The sequence below is a fragment of the Phaenicophaeus curvirostris genome, chromosome 3 (genome assembly GCF_032191515.1).
Source record: "Phaenicophaeus curvirostris isolate KB17595 chromosome 3, BPBGC_Pcur_1.0, whole genome shotgun sequence".
NCBI classification, from domain to species: domain Eukaryota; kingdom Metazoa; phylum Chordata; class Aves; order Cuculiformes; family Cuculidae; genus Phaenicophaeus; species Phaenicophaeus curvirostris.
In genome coordinates, this window is record NC_091394.1 from 94,558,583 (window position 1) to 94,573,648 (window position 15,066).

The following is a 15,066-nucleotide window of genomic DNA, read 5'->3' on the forward strand; positions in this document are numbered from 1 at the left end:
TGATCTCTTTGATTTAACAGGTGACAGAGACCTTACTGCTTAAGCCTGACTGCACCAAGCAAACAAAGTGCTTCCTCCTCTCTTGCGTAGCACAAGAACCTTAGAATCAAATTAAACACAACACACAAACTTTCCTAATCAGAGAAGTAAGACCATCCATACGAGGAACTCTGAACCATCCAGCTGCGGGCCAGGAAATCCAAAACTTCATTAGCATTTGCATCAGATGGATCTCCTATGTAGAATCCCTGAGTCTGGGTCAACTCCCTTCAAGGCATAAGCCTTGTCTTCTTATCCTAATTAACAATGCATCTCTAGAACATCTGCCCAGCTGTTTGAAGTGTTTGCAAAGTAATTAATTCCAAAAGTAATAAACCAATGCAACCTAGACTGTGACAAGAACCTTAAATGATGTGCTTTAATGGGATGTGCAATCTTCTGCCATGTTATCAGGCTGTATTTGCATAAACCCAATTCCCAGTATGGAAGTCTATACAGCCCAGACAGAATGGCATGTTCCTGGCATCACAGCGAGGACTTCACAAAACTTAATGACCTAGCAATAAAATGTCAAATGAAATTCAGTATAAATAAATGGGAGAAAACAACCTTAAACTTATATGTGAAATTAGAGGCTTTCAGCATACCCTTACTCTTCAGGAGCACGATCCTGGAGTTATGGTTCACAGACTGATGAATCTACAAATGCAAGTTTCAGCAACAGTCAAAAAATAAAACAACAAATTGTGCATTTTTGCATTAATATAAAGAAAGTAATATAAAAGGAAATAAAGAGCATCATTAGGTCACTACAGAAAGAGAAAGATAACCTTTCAACTAAGGCTGGACAACTAAGCCCGTTAGAAATCTTCGGTCCGTGAAAGAGACCACTGTGACAAAAACATGAGGAAATGTGCAAAATCACGAGTGTAGGTAAGACATTTAGAAAATGTACAGTTTAACACAAAAAGTTGTGTACAGTTGTAACACAAAAAACAGGTAATATCAGGAGTCCAGCAGTAGGTGCAAAGCTGCTAAAAGTAATTTATAACCAAAGAATTATAAAGGTTGGAGAAGACCTCTAGGATAATTCAGTCCAACTATCAGCCCAACAACACCCTGCCTACTAAACTATGTTACCAAGTGCCACATCTACATGCTTTTTTAATACTTCCAGGAATGGTAACTCCACCACTTCCCTGGGCAGCCTCTTCCATGGCTTCACTACTCTTTCAGTAAAGAATTTTTTTCTAATATCCAATCTAAACCTCCCCTGGTCCAACTTGAGACCATTTTCTCTTGTCCTATAACTTGGTAGACAAGACCAACACCCAGCTCACTACAACCTCCTTTCAGGTAGTTGCAGAGGGCAATAAGGTCTCCCCTCAGCCTCCTTTTCTCTAGACTAAACAACCCCACTTCCCTCATATGCTCTTCATAACACCTGCGCTCCAGACCCTTCACTAGCTTCATTGCCTTCCTCTGGACACTTTCCTACTTCTGCTAGCCATACCATTTCTGATTCAAGACAGGGTACTTTTGGCTTTCTTGGCCACCTGAGCACACTGTTGGCTCATGACACTGATTTAGTTATGATTCTTCTTGCCACAGCATGCTTTAAAGTGCTGATGGAGAGATTGAAGAATTCTATGAATGAGAAACCCACTAAGGATGACTAACAATGCCTAAAAACAGAGAAACATCATCAGGCTCTGGGAGTTTCTGAGCTAACAACAGTTAGAGCCTAAAAGCCTAAAGGAAAGCAGCTTGTATGACCACTATTCTCCCTATATTTTCCCACAGGCATCTGCTCTTAGCCACTATCGCAGCCAGGATATTGGACTAGACGGTCATTGATCTGATCCTGCACAGCCACTCATATGTTTTTGCTTCCTTTAATCTAGAAGAACATCTAACATTTTTCCTTATGAGACCGTATACCATCAACACACAAGAATTAGATCAGTGATTTTGATCAATAACTTAGTTTACCATCCAACTGGATAAGTGTATCACCAGAAACATCAGTAATTTATCCTTTCTGTACTATGTCCTTATTACAAACAGCATAAAAGGAAACAATTTCAGCAGCAAATGAAAACAGATCAAAGTAACAGATGCCCTATTAAGGGCATTGCTTTTAAAAGACAGAAGTATTTTGATCATCATTGTAAATCTGGTCTTCAAAAGAAAAAGGCACCATAGCTACCATGTGATTAAAAGTCATGTCACAGTTGCCATTGATTTTTCTAGCTCTTTACTGTTCTTCACATCAGGATCTCAGCTGCCTCTTCAGAAAGCACAATATTTGTAAAGTTAAAAGCAATATATAATAGAAGAACTACAGTAGCAAGTAAAAATTTCAAAGTAGTTAGCATCTCTAACAATACTTTCAGAGGACACACAGTACATAGCACCCAAAGATACTAAAGTTCTACAGAAACACTAACGGGTTCGACTCCTTTATCATCACTGAACAAGAAAAGGTTGATTTGCTCCCAGACTTCAGTTACACAAGTTTTCAAAGACACTGTAGGCAGAAATAACAACGTAAAAAGGTCATTCCAAGATTCTGTTGGTTTGTCATCCCATAAAAGTTAGATATAAATATACAAAAACACACACACACCCCGCGATAACTGTACGTCACTACAAATGCTGCAGAGCAGACACAAGGGAAAGGGTCGGAGCCCAAGAGGGAGCTGGGCTCAGGAACTGGATTCAGGAACACACAGATCCAGGATCAGGGGCAAATGGACAGACAGGTCCTTACCAGACGTTGGCCATCGAAGAAGAGAGAGAGACCCTCATGATCTCTTAGTTTTATACTGAGTACAACATCTATGGGATGGAATTCTCTGTTCATCAGTTTGAGGTCACCTGTCCTGTCCACCCCTTCCTGCAGGTGCGACCTTTTTCACCTGTTTTGACTTACAGCTCCACCAGTTCAAGGACAGCCTTGGTGAGAATCAGAATAAGCATAAGCATTGGCCTTTCTGCATACCCATGCCCTGTGTTATTACTTCTGGAGAGGAACACAGTCTGAAAAACAGACTCAGATGAGACTGAGCTGAAGTCATAAAACTGATTCAGCTTTGGCTCAGACTACAGGTGGACGAGGTGCTGAGGGATATGGTTTAGTGTTTGGTAGGAACGGTTGGACTCGGTGATCCGGTGGGTCTCTTCCAACCTATTCTGTGATTCTGTGATACAGCACAAGAGCAGCTTCAGAGAGACTTTCAGGCTTTTTGAAGATATGGTGAATGAAAGAAATTATATCTACGCACACAGATTTATACTTGGAAGTTAGAAAAATGAAATCAACAAAACTGGCACTAAAGACAGTAATGTCAAACTTTTAAAATTTACTTTCATAATTATTTTTCAAGTTATAATGATTACATTGATCAAATTCCTTCTCATTTCCATGCCTCTGATTTCTATCCTCTTGACATTAACCTGTCAACAAATAAAAGCTAAATTTCCAAGTTCAATTTGAATTTGGAATCAACCTTTTCCACACAATGTAACAGAAAATGAGTTGAATTACAATTTATAAGAAGCTCTTATCAAATAAGCAAGCAATAAGCCACTGGAATTTCCATAGAAAAGAGAGGTCATCTTCAGGGTACATGAGGACCAAGAGTTCAGGGATCTATAAGCAAGGCAGAAGCATCTGCTCCTGAACAGTAAAACCATTCTACAGGCAGAGTTATATCTGTCTGCTACCACCACTCCCAAGTTCTGCGAATCTGCAGCACAAATCTGTGCTGTATGGAAATTACATTTCCTGTCAAGGGCATTTCTCAAAGCCTCAGTTCCTTGGCAGTTGTGGTCTTCCTCCACTATCAGCTTCTTCAAAAACTAAGCAAAACTTAGTGTCACAAAACTATGGAGATTGTGCAGCTAAATCCTAACATATTTTTATAATGTATGTATCTTATACCAGGGAGGTTTAAAACAGAAACCAGTCTCTTAACCTGTGCCAACAATTAATATAATTTATCAAAATGCATTTAGTGATGAGGCAATGGCACAGGTTGCTCAGAGAAGTTGTGGATGCTGCAACCATAGAGGTGTCAAGGCCAGGTTGGACAGGGCTTTGAACAACCTGATCCAGTGGGAGGTGGCCCTGCCCATGTCAGGAGAGTTGTAACTGGATCATCTTTAAGGTCCCACTCAACCCAGATCATTCTATGATGTGCAAGAAAACTTACAGACATTGGTCCTATTTGACTTGAATAAACTATGTATGTAATTTTGTTGTATTTTTTCTATACTGAAAATGCATATTTTAGAAGTTTGTTATGCTGATAATGCACACCTGCAACTGCTTCCTGGGAAACAGTCCCAATAATAATGATACTTTTTTCTTTTGTAATAAAGGCATATCTTGCTTTATCAAGTTAGGCCAGGCAGTTGGAAAAATACAGACTATAGCAAACACTCCAGTGAGCACTTTTAATATAAAAAGGGAATTCTTATTACTAATATCTGGTACTTGCAATTCCAGATAATTCTAATACAAGCAAACATTGTTTGTTTTTTCAATCAAAAGAAATAATGAGTTTAAGCAAAAGAAACTTTCTCTGCAGTACAAATATGAGGGGGATTATTCCCTACTTTTCAGTGTATCTCTTCTGGTAAACCTACAGTCAGACACAATTAAGAAAACTCTACAGTCTTGGATAATCAAATTATCAATTCAAAATTATTTCCCTTTAAAACCCACTGATGTTTGCAAACTATTTATCTTCATAAGGTAAAGATACAGAAAGACACATCAACAGCACTCTGTCAAGAAAGATTTAAAAAGATAAAAGGGCAAGGTCTCATGAAGGGAATGTTTAGTCAGACTATCATGCCCATAGATTCAGGAAAATTCAGTCTTCAGTCCATGCAGCTCTCTGAACAGTTGGCTTAGCATTACAAGACACAAATATGAAAATATAAAGCACAAAGAATCACAGAATCATAGAACAGTTTGTATCATCCAACTTCAATCCCCCCGCCTTGGAAATATGCTCCACTGGATCATGTTCTTCAAATCCCATCCAACCTGCCCATGAACACCTTCAGGAATGGGGCAGCCACGACTTCTCTGGGCAGCCTATGCCAGTGCCTCACCGCCCTCACAGCAAAAAATTTATTCCTAATATCTCATCTAACTTTCCCCTCTTTCAGCTGAAAAATATTACCCCTCATACTATTACTGCACTCCTGATAAAAAGCCCCTCCTCAGCTTTCCTGTAGGGCCCCTTCAAGTACTGGCAGGCTGCTATAAGGTCTACCCAAAGCCTTCTCTTCTTCAGGCTGGACAACTTTTTAAAAGTGTCTTTGTACGTGAGGTACTCCTGCTCTTGGATCATTTTCAGGGCCTCCTCTGGACTCATTCTAGCAGGTCCATGTCCTTCCCATGCTGAGGACTCCAGAATACAGGACTCCAGGTGAGGTCTCACAACAGCAGAGTAGAGAGGCAGAACCACCTCTCTCACTCTGCTGGCCACACTGTTTTTGATGCAGCTCAAGATGCTGAGCTTTCACCAGCCTCTCATCTACCAGCACCCCCAAGTCCTTCTCTTCAGGGCTACTCTCAATCCATTCTCTGCCCTGACTATATTTGTGCTTGGGATTGGCCCGACTGAGGTGCAGGACCTTGCACTTGGCCTTGTATGAACACACCATATTTTAAAACCAATGGATAAGTGTTTCTCAGAAGTACACAGCACTCCTAAGCAAGGAGAAATCAAAGACTCACCATCACTGAGATCTTGCAGAAGGTTTTCTTGGCATGAGAAATCCAGCTTCACTTTAATGTTTACTGTAAGTGTTGCAACCTCTCCAGGTTTTAAAGGAAACTGGGAGAGGGTATCTTCTAGCTTCCAACTCAAGAAGTCCCCATACAGCTTCTCTGTATTACAACAAGGAAAAATTTCATGAGCATAACCATGGTGTTAAGGGATTTTAAGTTTATAATTGTTTACAGAGTATTAACTTACATGTAATTTTCTGTTAGTATGCTAAAATATTCCAAATTAAGGTATTAAAAATGAACGTAACACTACGAAGACAATAGAGGGGTTACTGACATTGGCCTGGGAAAATGTAGATCATAAAGCTCAAAACAGGACTCTCAGTGAAGAATCACAGAATTATAGAATCACTAGGTTGGAAAAGACCTTTGAGATCATCAAGTCCACCCTTACCTGTCTACTACTAAATCATACCCCTGAGCACTTCATCTACCCATCTTTTAAACACCTCCAGGGATGGTGACTTAACCACCTTCCTGGGTAGCCTGTGCCAGTGCCTGATAACCCTTTCGGTAAGAAGTTTTACTTGATATCCAATCTGAACCTCCCCTGACATAACATGAGGCCATTAAAAGAACACTACCAGAAGCAAAATGTCACACAATAGGCAGCATTAAATATATGCTTTGAATACTTGAGAACACAGCCTGAAAGGGACCTTAAAGTTCATGTAGGTTTGAATCACACAGACTCTAACTCAGGAAATGGCACATGAAAGCAAGAAATATTTCATCAAAATACTACACTAAAATAAGTGTTACAAATCTGAAATCATAGAATCATAGAATCACCAGGTTGGAAGAGACCCACAGGATCATTGAGTCCAACCATTCCCACCAATCTCTAAACCATGCCTCTCAGTACCTCATCCACCCGTCCCTTAAACACCTCCAGGGAAGGTGAATCAACCACCTCCCTGGGCAGACCGTTCCATTGCCTAATGACCCTTTCAGTGAAGAATTTTTTCCTTATGTCAAGCCTGAACCTCCCCTGGCGGAGCTTGAGGCCATTCCCTCTTGTCCTGTCCCCTGTCACTTGGGAGAAGAGGCCAGCACCCTCCTCTCTACAACCTCCCTTCAGGTAGTTGTAGACAGCAATAAGGTCTCCCCTCAGCCTCCTCTTCTCCAGGCTAAACAACCCCAGCTCTCTCAGCCGCTCCTCGTAAGACTTGTTCTCCAGCACCCTCACCAGCTTTGTTGCTCTTCTCTGACTCACTCCAGAGCCTCAACATCCTTCTTGTGGTGAGGGGCCCAGAAATTAACACAGTATTTGAGGTGTGGTCTCACCAGTGCAGAGTAGGCTGACAGTGAAGGCTGGGAAGACTATTGCTTTTCATGTTTTTATAAAATGAAGTCCTTTCTCAAAACTCAATAGCATAAAGTATACAAGACCCAAATATTAAGGATGCTGCCAGACATGGTAGTTTGTGTTAAAAGATATTTGTTGGAGAAATTGTTTACCATTGGTCCATATGAGATATGGCATCTGTAATTATTGGCTCCTGTGCCCTAAGCCTGAAGTGCCAGAAAGTAACAGGAGAAAAAAACAAATTTTTACTGTTCATCAATACACAGAGGTACATTATCCAGTCACCCAGACTCCTTATTACTCCATTAACATCAGAAGATCTGAAATCATAGAACCATAGAATCATACAATCACGAGGTTGGAAGAGACCCACCGGATCATTGAGTCCAACCATTCCTATCAAACACTAAACCATGCCCCTTAGCACCTCATCCACCCGTGCCTTAAACACCTCCAGGGAAGATGACTCAACCACCTCCCTGGGCAGCCTGTTCCAGTGCCCAATGACCCTTTCTGTGAAAAATTTTTTCCTAATGTCCAGCCTAAACCTCCCCTGGCGGAGCTTGAGGCCATTCCCTCCTGTCCTGTCCCCTGTCACTTGGGAGAAGAAGCCAGCACCCTCCTCTCTACAACCTCCTTTCAGGTAGTTGTAGAGAGCAATGAGGTCACCCCTCAGCCTCCTCTTGTCCAGCCTAAACAACCCCAGCTCTCTCAGTCGCTCCTAGTAAGACCTGTTCTCCAGACCCCTCACCAGCTTTGTTGCTCTTCTCTGGACTCGCTCCAGAGCCTCAACATCCTTCTTGTGGTGAGGGGCCCAGAACTGAACACAGGATTCGAGGAGCGGTCTCACCAGTGCCGAGTACAGAGGGAGAATAACCTCCCTGGACCTGCTGGTCACGCCGTTTCTGATACAAGCCAAGATACCACTGGCCTTCTTGGCCACCTGGGCACACTGCTGGCTTATGTTCAGTTGGCTGTCAACCAACACACCCAGGTCCCTCTCCTCCAGGCAGCTTTCTAGACAGACTTCTCCTAGTCTGTAGCACTGCATAGGGTTGTTGTGCCCCAAGTGCAGGACCCGGCATTTGGCCTTGTTAAACCTCATGCCGTTGGTCTCAGCCCAGCAGTCCAGCCTGTTCAGATCCCTTTGCAGAGCCTCCCTACCCTCCAGCACATCGACACTTCCACCCAGCTTAGTGTCGTCCGCAAACTTGCTAAGGGTGCAATACAGAGGAGCACAGGGTTAAGACCACTTCAGGAAGAAGGGTAAGCTAGTTAGGTGCTATTTCAAGTTCTGGAGTATGCCAAAAGCCAGAGTCATGGACGATCAAGCAAAAGCAATCAAATAAGTGATATTCTACGAAATTATCCAAGAGAAAATATTATTTTTTAAGATGACAGAAAAGGCTGTTACATATTAGAATGGTACAATAACAGAGAGACTTCTTCACAAATTAATCTTACTTCAGATACTAAATAGACAAAAGAAATTTCTGCTGATATCTTATTTCTTTTAGGCACTTCATGAATGATGCCTGGAATGGGAGGAATCAATCTTTCAGTGCTTCATTTCTAATCCATAGTACAGGATGGAGTAAATCTTCTTAATAGCAGCAACAGGGAAAAAAATCAAACAAACATCACCGCAGCATAATGCAGGCCATCATTACAAGGGATACTAAAAGCAAGTCAAAGGAGAGGGACCATTTTGCCACTGTAGAATCATAGAATGTTTTAGATTGAACGGGATCTTAAAATCATCTAGTTTTACCCCCCCTGCCATGGGCAGGGACACCACCTCCCACTGGATCAGGTTGCTCAAAGCCCTATATAAAACCCAGGTGTGCTCACATCTTAAATATTGTTAGCATATTTGATCTCTGTACTGCAAGGGGGTCATCCTAGCACTAGAGACACTCCAAAGAATGCTGCAACCCTTCAGTTTGAGCAAAAGACTGAGTAGTTTGTAAACTCAGTACAGTTTACAAAAATTACAAAGATGGCAGATAAAGTGAGTGCAGAACTCTTGTTCACTAAATTCCCTGGTATGCAGATCAGGAGCACTTCATAAAACTAGTAGAAGAATGGACTAAAACAGATACAGCACTCCTCTACCCAGTTCTGGAGTGTGTTGCTACAGGAGGCTGCAGGGCAACAGCCTCCAGGACAACAGCGGTTACAGCAGCTTCAGAATGGGATTTGGCAAATTCATGGGCAAGTCCACAAAGGGTACTTAAAAAGGAGTATCGATGCACAGCAATTACAGATCCTGAGCAAGCACAACAGAAACACAATAATGGAGAGACTCGAATGTTCCAAGCAGCATCCCAAATGTCCTGTGACTACCAAGCTAGATGGACCATCAGCTCCAGTAGGACACTTAAATTCTTATGTCTTTGTCTTTCTGTGGGAGAACGGGAGAGGATGGGACTGAATCCTCAATTCAACATTATGATCTGCAGGTAGCCTTAAAACCGCAAACTGAACGTAAAGCATAGAGGAACTGAATAGACATGAAATACTGTCAAATAGATTCACAGAAAACCACAGGAGGATTAAAGGATGCAGTTCAGCCCAGAGGTCCAGTGAGATGCCAGCAACGCTGCTGGCAATGTAATTAAAACACTTGGAACAGTGAGGGAAAAAGTTTAAAGGTAAGGACAAAAGCAAACAAAGTCACAGAAAAGTGAAAGGTGAAGTCTGGGTAGAACATAACCAAAGCAACTGCTGCTTCGCAACCTGAGTGGTTGAAAGGAAAAATAAGTGCAAGAATAGTTTCCAGCTGGCACAGAAGGATGAGACCAAAGTACTCCACATCTCTGCATTCAACATGAAGAAAGGCACGCTGAATGCAAGTATGATCGAACACTCTAAGACAGCAATCCGATGCACTTCAAGGCAACAATACTCTTCGGACTTCTGTAGCGATCTGCACTGTCTAATTCTTGATGCCTCACAGTCTGAAGTCTATATTCCTAGCAGAATACACAGGACCTCAAAATAACTATCAGTTCTAAAAGCATAAGCATTGGCATTCATACATCTTTACTCCTCCAAGGGCATGACATTCTAGTAAAAATGCAAGTTCTGTATTTAGCACTGCAGAGTATCTGTCACCTTTACTCAAAATGAGGAACTGGGGAGCACGCCTACTAGAATTACAGGGTTAAAAGTTTTAATAGTTCATCAGCTCATGGGCAGTGTACCAATATTGTTACTAAAAAGCCTCTTCTGAATTGAGGAGACAACTCAGAATATTTTCAATTCAGTCCTGGTAGACAGTGAATTTGCAGGACTTGTTACATTCCTTACAAAGGAATGTATCTAGCAGAGTTTCCCCTAGGTAATTAGCAAATATCTCTAAAAAGAGAAAAAAACTGCTCCAAAATAATGAATCATTTGACATTTACTCTATGAGTGGAAAAAAAAGAGTTGGTAAGAATTGTACAAAATCATAACGATCTCTGTCAGCCAGCGAGGGCAGCGAGGAAGAGATTTGAGCTGAGAAACCCCAAAAGTAAAACTCCAGCAGGTAGAATTGGGCTGGATTACCAACACTGCTCGTTGTCCTACCTTCACAAGGACACCTGGATTATCTGCAGAAAAGCCAGCCTGCATTCACAACTCTCTACGGAACATCACCCAACTTCAATTTGAAAGATACTACAGTTTTGTTCATTCACAGTTCTTAAAATAAGTTACCTGGACCTCAGAGTAGGTGTTTCATTTATGGTCTGGCACAGCAAAAAGAGCTGAGACCACAAGCAGATGTGTTCAAAGACCACAGGAAGAATACAGCCAGACAGGTGAACTTTTTTCTCTATGTTTAAATTCCAGAGGTCAATCACTTGTAAGGAAGATCAGCAAGGTTTTACTTCACCATCCAGTTCATTCAGTGCATGCAGCTGGTGCTCACTGTGAGAGCCTAATAACCTGGGAGGCTGATAAGAACGCCTGGCACACTCTTCTGATGTTTGAAAATATTAATGTTACATTTGCCTCTGAGAGGATCAAACAGTTGGGTTATCAAGGCTTTTAGAGCACACCCTTTAACTCAGACATAAGAAGCCTCTGACAAGATCTAACTGAAACAAAGGATGGAAAGGCTTCCCCTCTTTGCGTGTCACCAGTCTAAAGAAAGCGTTAGATCATCTGACCTGGTGAGGGACAATACCAGGCAACACAGAGTTGACCTTGACAGTATGCATGTGATGTCCAATATACAGATACCACAGCCTGGTAGATAAAAGCGGTACAATGAGACATTAAAAGACATGACAGACATGTTTATTGTGGCAGCATGACAACTCCCTTTTGTTGCTTTGCCTCAGGATCTGTTCCATAACATGTGGCTGCTAAAGGACTCAAGAACCCTGTGGCATCCTTTAGGAACTGCACAGGGTGAGCTGCAACTTCTGCTCATTTATCTAAAAGTCTGAGTGAAAAAGCTAAAGAGCTGCACCTAAAAGAAACAGAACAGAGGAGGTAAAATGGAAGGAAGTTTGAAAGCCTGATCCCAAGGTTCTCACTAACAAGACCCGTTGAAAACAAGGCCAGAGAACTGGACTTGCCAATAACAGAGACAGGCTGTAGCAAACATAATAAGGGAGGGAGGTCAGGTTATTGCACTGCAACACCTAATCACATCCAGTAATTTACACCAAAAAGAGAGCTACAGCATTCATCTTTGTGCTAATAGTTGTGGTCCCGGAAACAAAAGGTAAGGAAATGGAAGTCAGACAGGGATGTGTGCAGCAACTGCAAAAGATTTACAACCAGCTGCCAACACTAAAGGAACCACAGTAAATCAGGTGAAACCAAGGGTGATTGAAAACTCTTTGTATTTGGCTGAAATTGGACAACAACTTCTCACAGGCTCCCAAGCTGACAGGCAAGCTGTGGTCATGGCAAATGAAGGTGCCCAATACCTTTCAAGGAGACCTTGAGCAGTTTAAAACACATTTCAGCTGAAGAGACGTAAAGAACAGTCAAGAGACAACTTCTTAATGCACTATAGATAGTTCGTAAGTGTCTGCAAATGCTCTCAACTTGATATATAATATCAAGCTAGAGTCACAGAATCTTAGAATGGTTTTGCTTGGAAGGGACCTTAATGATCACCCAGTTCCAACCCCCACCAGACCAGGCTGCTCAAGGCCCCATCCAACCTGGCCATGAGCACATCCAGGGCAACTTCCCAGCTTCCCTGGGCAACTTGTGCCACTGCCTCATCATCTTCATTGTGAAGCATTTCTTCCTAATGACTAGTCTAAATCTTTCCTCTTCCAATTTAAAGCCACTCCCCCTCGTCCTATCACTACATGCCCTTATGTGAAGTCCATCCCCAGCTTTCTTGTACGCCCCCTTCAGGTACTGGAAGGCTGCTGTAAAATCTCCATGGAGCTTTCTCTTCTCCAGGCTGAACAAACCCAACTCCCTGAGCCTGTCCTCATAGCAGAGGTGCTCCAGCCCTCTGATCATCTTTCCGACCCTCCTCTGGAACCATTTCAACAGTTCCTTATCTTTCTTCTGTTAAGGACTCCAGAACTGGACACAATACTCCAGGTGGGGTCTCATATTTCCAGGTGTGGTCCCAGGTTAAGAGTTTGCATCGCTATCAGAGACAATTTAATGTCATATTCTCATTATTCCTGTGCATGTAGTATTCACTAACTATTCACTAACTATTCCCCTCACCACAAGAAGGATGTTGAGGCTCTGGAGCGAGTCCAGAGAAGAGCAACAAAGCTGGTGAGGGGGCTGGAGAACAGGTCTTACTAGGAGCGGCTGAGAGAGCTGGGGTTGTTTAGCCTGGAGAAGAGGAGGCTGAGGGGAGACCTTATTGCTCTCTACAACTACCTGAAAGGAGGTTGTAGAGAGGAGGGTGCTCGCCTCTTCTCCCAAGTGCCAGGCGACAGGACAGGAGGGAATGGCCTCAAGCTCCACCAGGGGAGGTTTAGGCTGGACATTAGGAAAAAAATTTTCACAGAAAGGGTGATTGGGCACTGGAACAGGCTGCCCAGGGAGGTGGTTGATTCACCTTCCCTGGAGGTGTTTAAGGCACGGGTGGATGAGGTGCTAAGGGGCATGGTTTAGCGTTTGATAGGAATGGTTGGACTCGATGATCCGGTGGGTCTCTTCCAACCTGGTTATTCTATGATTCTATTATTCTATGAACTAAACTGAGCTGCTGACATGACAAATATTCAGTTCCCTGTTGATTGCCAGAATCCCACGTCACACTGTACCATGAGCCCATCCTTACGCATTTATATCAATTTACAACAATAGTTAAAATGGAAGAATTCATTAAGACAGGCCAAAGTCCCTGCTTCACAAGACATACATGCAATCCCATTTGACATAACATAATTATTACATGCTTAATGTGGAACCATCAGTTCATTTGTCACATATATCATTTTTCAGGACTTTCCTTCGTACCCACAGCAGAGTCATGTATAAAGTCATGCTTATTTAGGTACATGTTTTCCTCCAGTAACACATCTCATCTTGAGCATACAGTTCCAAACAGAAGGGTGCACTTCCCTTCAGTGAGGCAATGCAAGAATCATAGAATCACAGAATCATTAAGGTTGGAAGAGACCTCCAAGATCATCCAGTCCAATCGTCAGCCCAACATCACCGTGCCTACTAAGCCATGTCACAAACTGGCACATCTACTCTTTTTCTAAACATCTCCAAGGATGGCAACTCTACTTTCCTGGAAAGCTCCTTCCAGTGCTTCACCATTCTTCCAACAACAGAATTTTTGCTAATATCCAATCTAAACTTCCCCTAGTGGAACTTGAGGCCACAGAAACTGAAGTCTCTGTGTGAGATGACCATGTGAGATAATCTAATCTAAAGCTCTGGTTTCAAAAGAAGGCAGTTTAAGGTGACTGCATAACATGAATTTCACTATTTAATACGGCGCGCACTGTATTTGGTCTTTCTGTTGCACACATACAGCACCCAGCACAGTTCAAGCACACTGGAACTACTGAAATAAGAATAGTTAGCATACCAACATTAATATCACAATTTTTTGTTACTGTTCATTGAATGAGATAAAAGTAGGTTTATTTACTTCCGCTGCCTAATGTTGTAGGACAACACTACTAATAACAGTAATTTAATTAATTAAGTAAACAGTGTATTTAGACATAAGGAGAAAATAATTTAGGTCCAAGATTCTTGGTTTTTACTAGTTATCGCCTCAGGATTTTTTTTTCCCCAAGTAATACTAAAATTAAATCCCAAAAGTAGGTGACCTTTTGACACACAGATGGTTCTGCAATATCTTTCAATTCTTTCTACATTTTCTTACATTCTCTTTCATCTCTACATTCCTACAATAAGATTACAGAATCACAGAATCACAGAATAACCAGGTTGGAAGAGACCCACCGGATCACCGAGTCCAACCGTTCCTACCAAACACTAAACCATATCCCTCAGCACCTCGTCCACCCGTGCCTTAAACACCTCCAGGGAAGGTGACTCAACCACCTCCCTGGGCAGCCTGTTCCAGTGCCCAATGACCCTTTCTGTGAAGAATTTTTTCCTAACGTCTAGCCTAAACCTCCCCTGTCGGAGCTTGAGGCCATTCCCTCTTGTCCTGTCCCCTGTCACTTGGGAGAAGAGGCCAGCACCCTCCTCTCTACAACGTCCTTTCAGGTAGTTGTAGAGAGCAATGAGGTCACCCCTCAGCCTCCTCTTCTCCAGGCTAAACAACCCCAGCTCTCTCAGCCGCTCCTCATAAGGCCTGTTCTCCAGCCCTTTCACCAGCTTTGTTGCTCTTCTCTGGACTCTCTCCAGAGCCTCAACATCCTTCTTGTGGTGAGGGGCCCAGAACTGAACACAGGATTCGAGGAGCGGTCTCACCAGTGCCGAGTACAGAGGGAGGATAACCTCCCTGGACCTGCTGGTCACGCCGTTTCTG

The 15,066-nt window shown here is 42.6% G+C and overlaps 1 protein-coding gene across 3 annotated transcripts in view; it reads right to left on the bottom strand.

The window, feature by feature from the left end:
• Positions 1 to 15,066, bottom strand: part of TRAPPC9 (trafficking protein particle complex subunit 9) — a 540,656-nt gene that overhangs the window by 440,969 nt on the left and 84,621 nt on the right. For all 3 annotated transcript variants that reach the window (XM_069854713.1, XM_069854711.1, XM_069854712.1), the window contains one exon: positions 5,759 to 5,911. In XM_069854713.1, the coding sequence (XP_069710814.1) occupies positions 5,759 to 5,911 (153 nt within the window). The remainder of the gene's footprint in view (positions 1 to 5,758; positions 5,912 to 15,066) is intronic.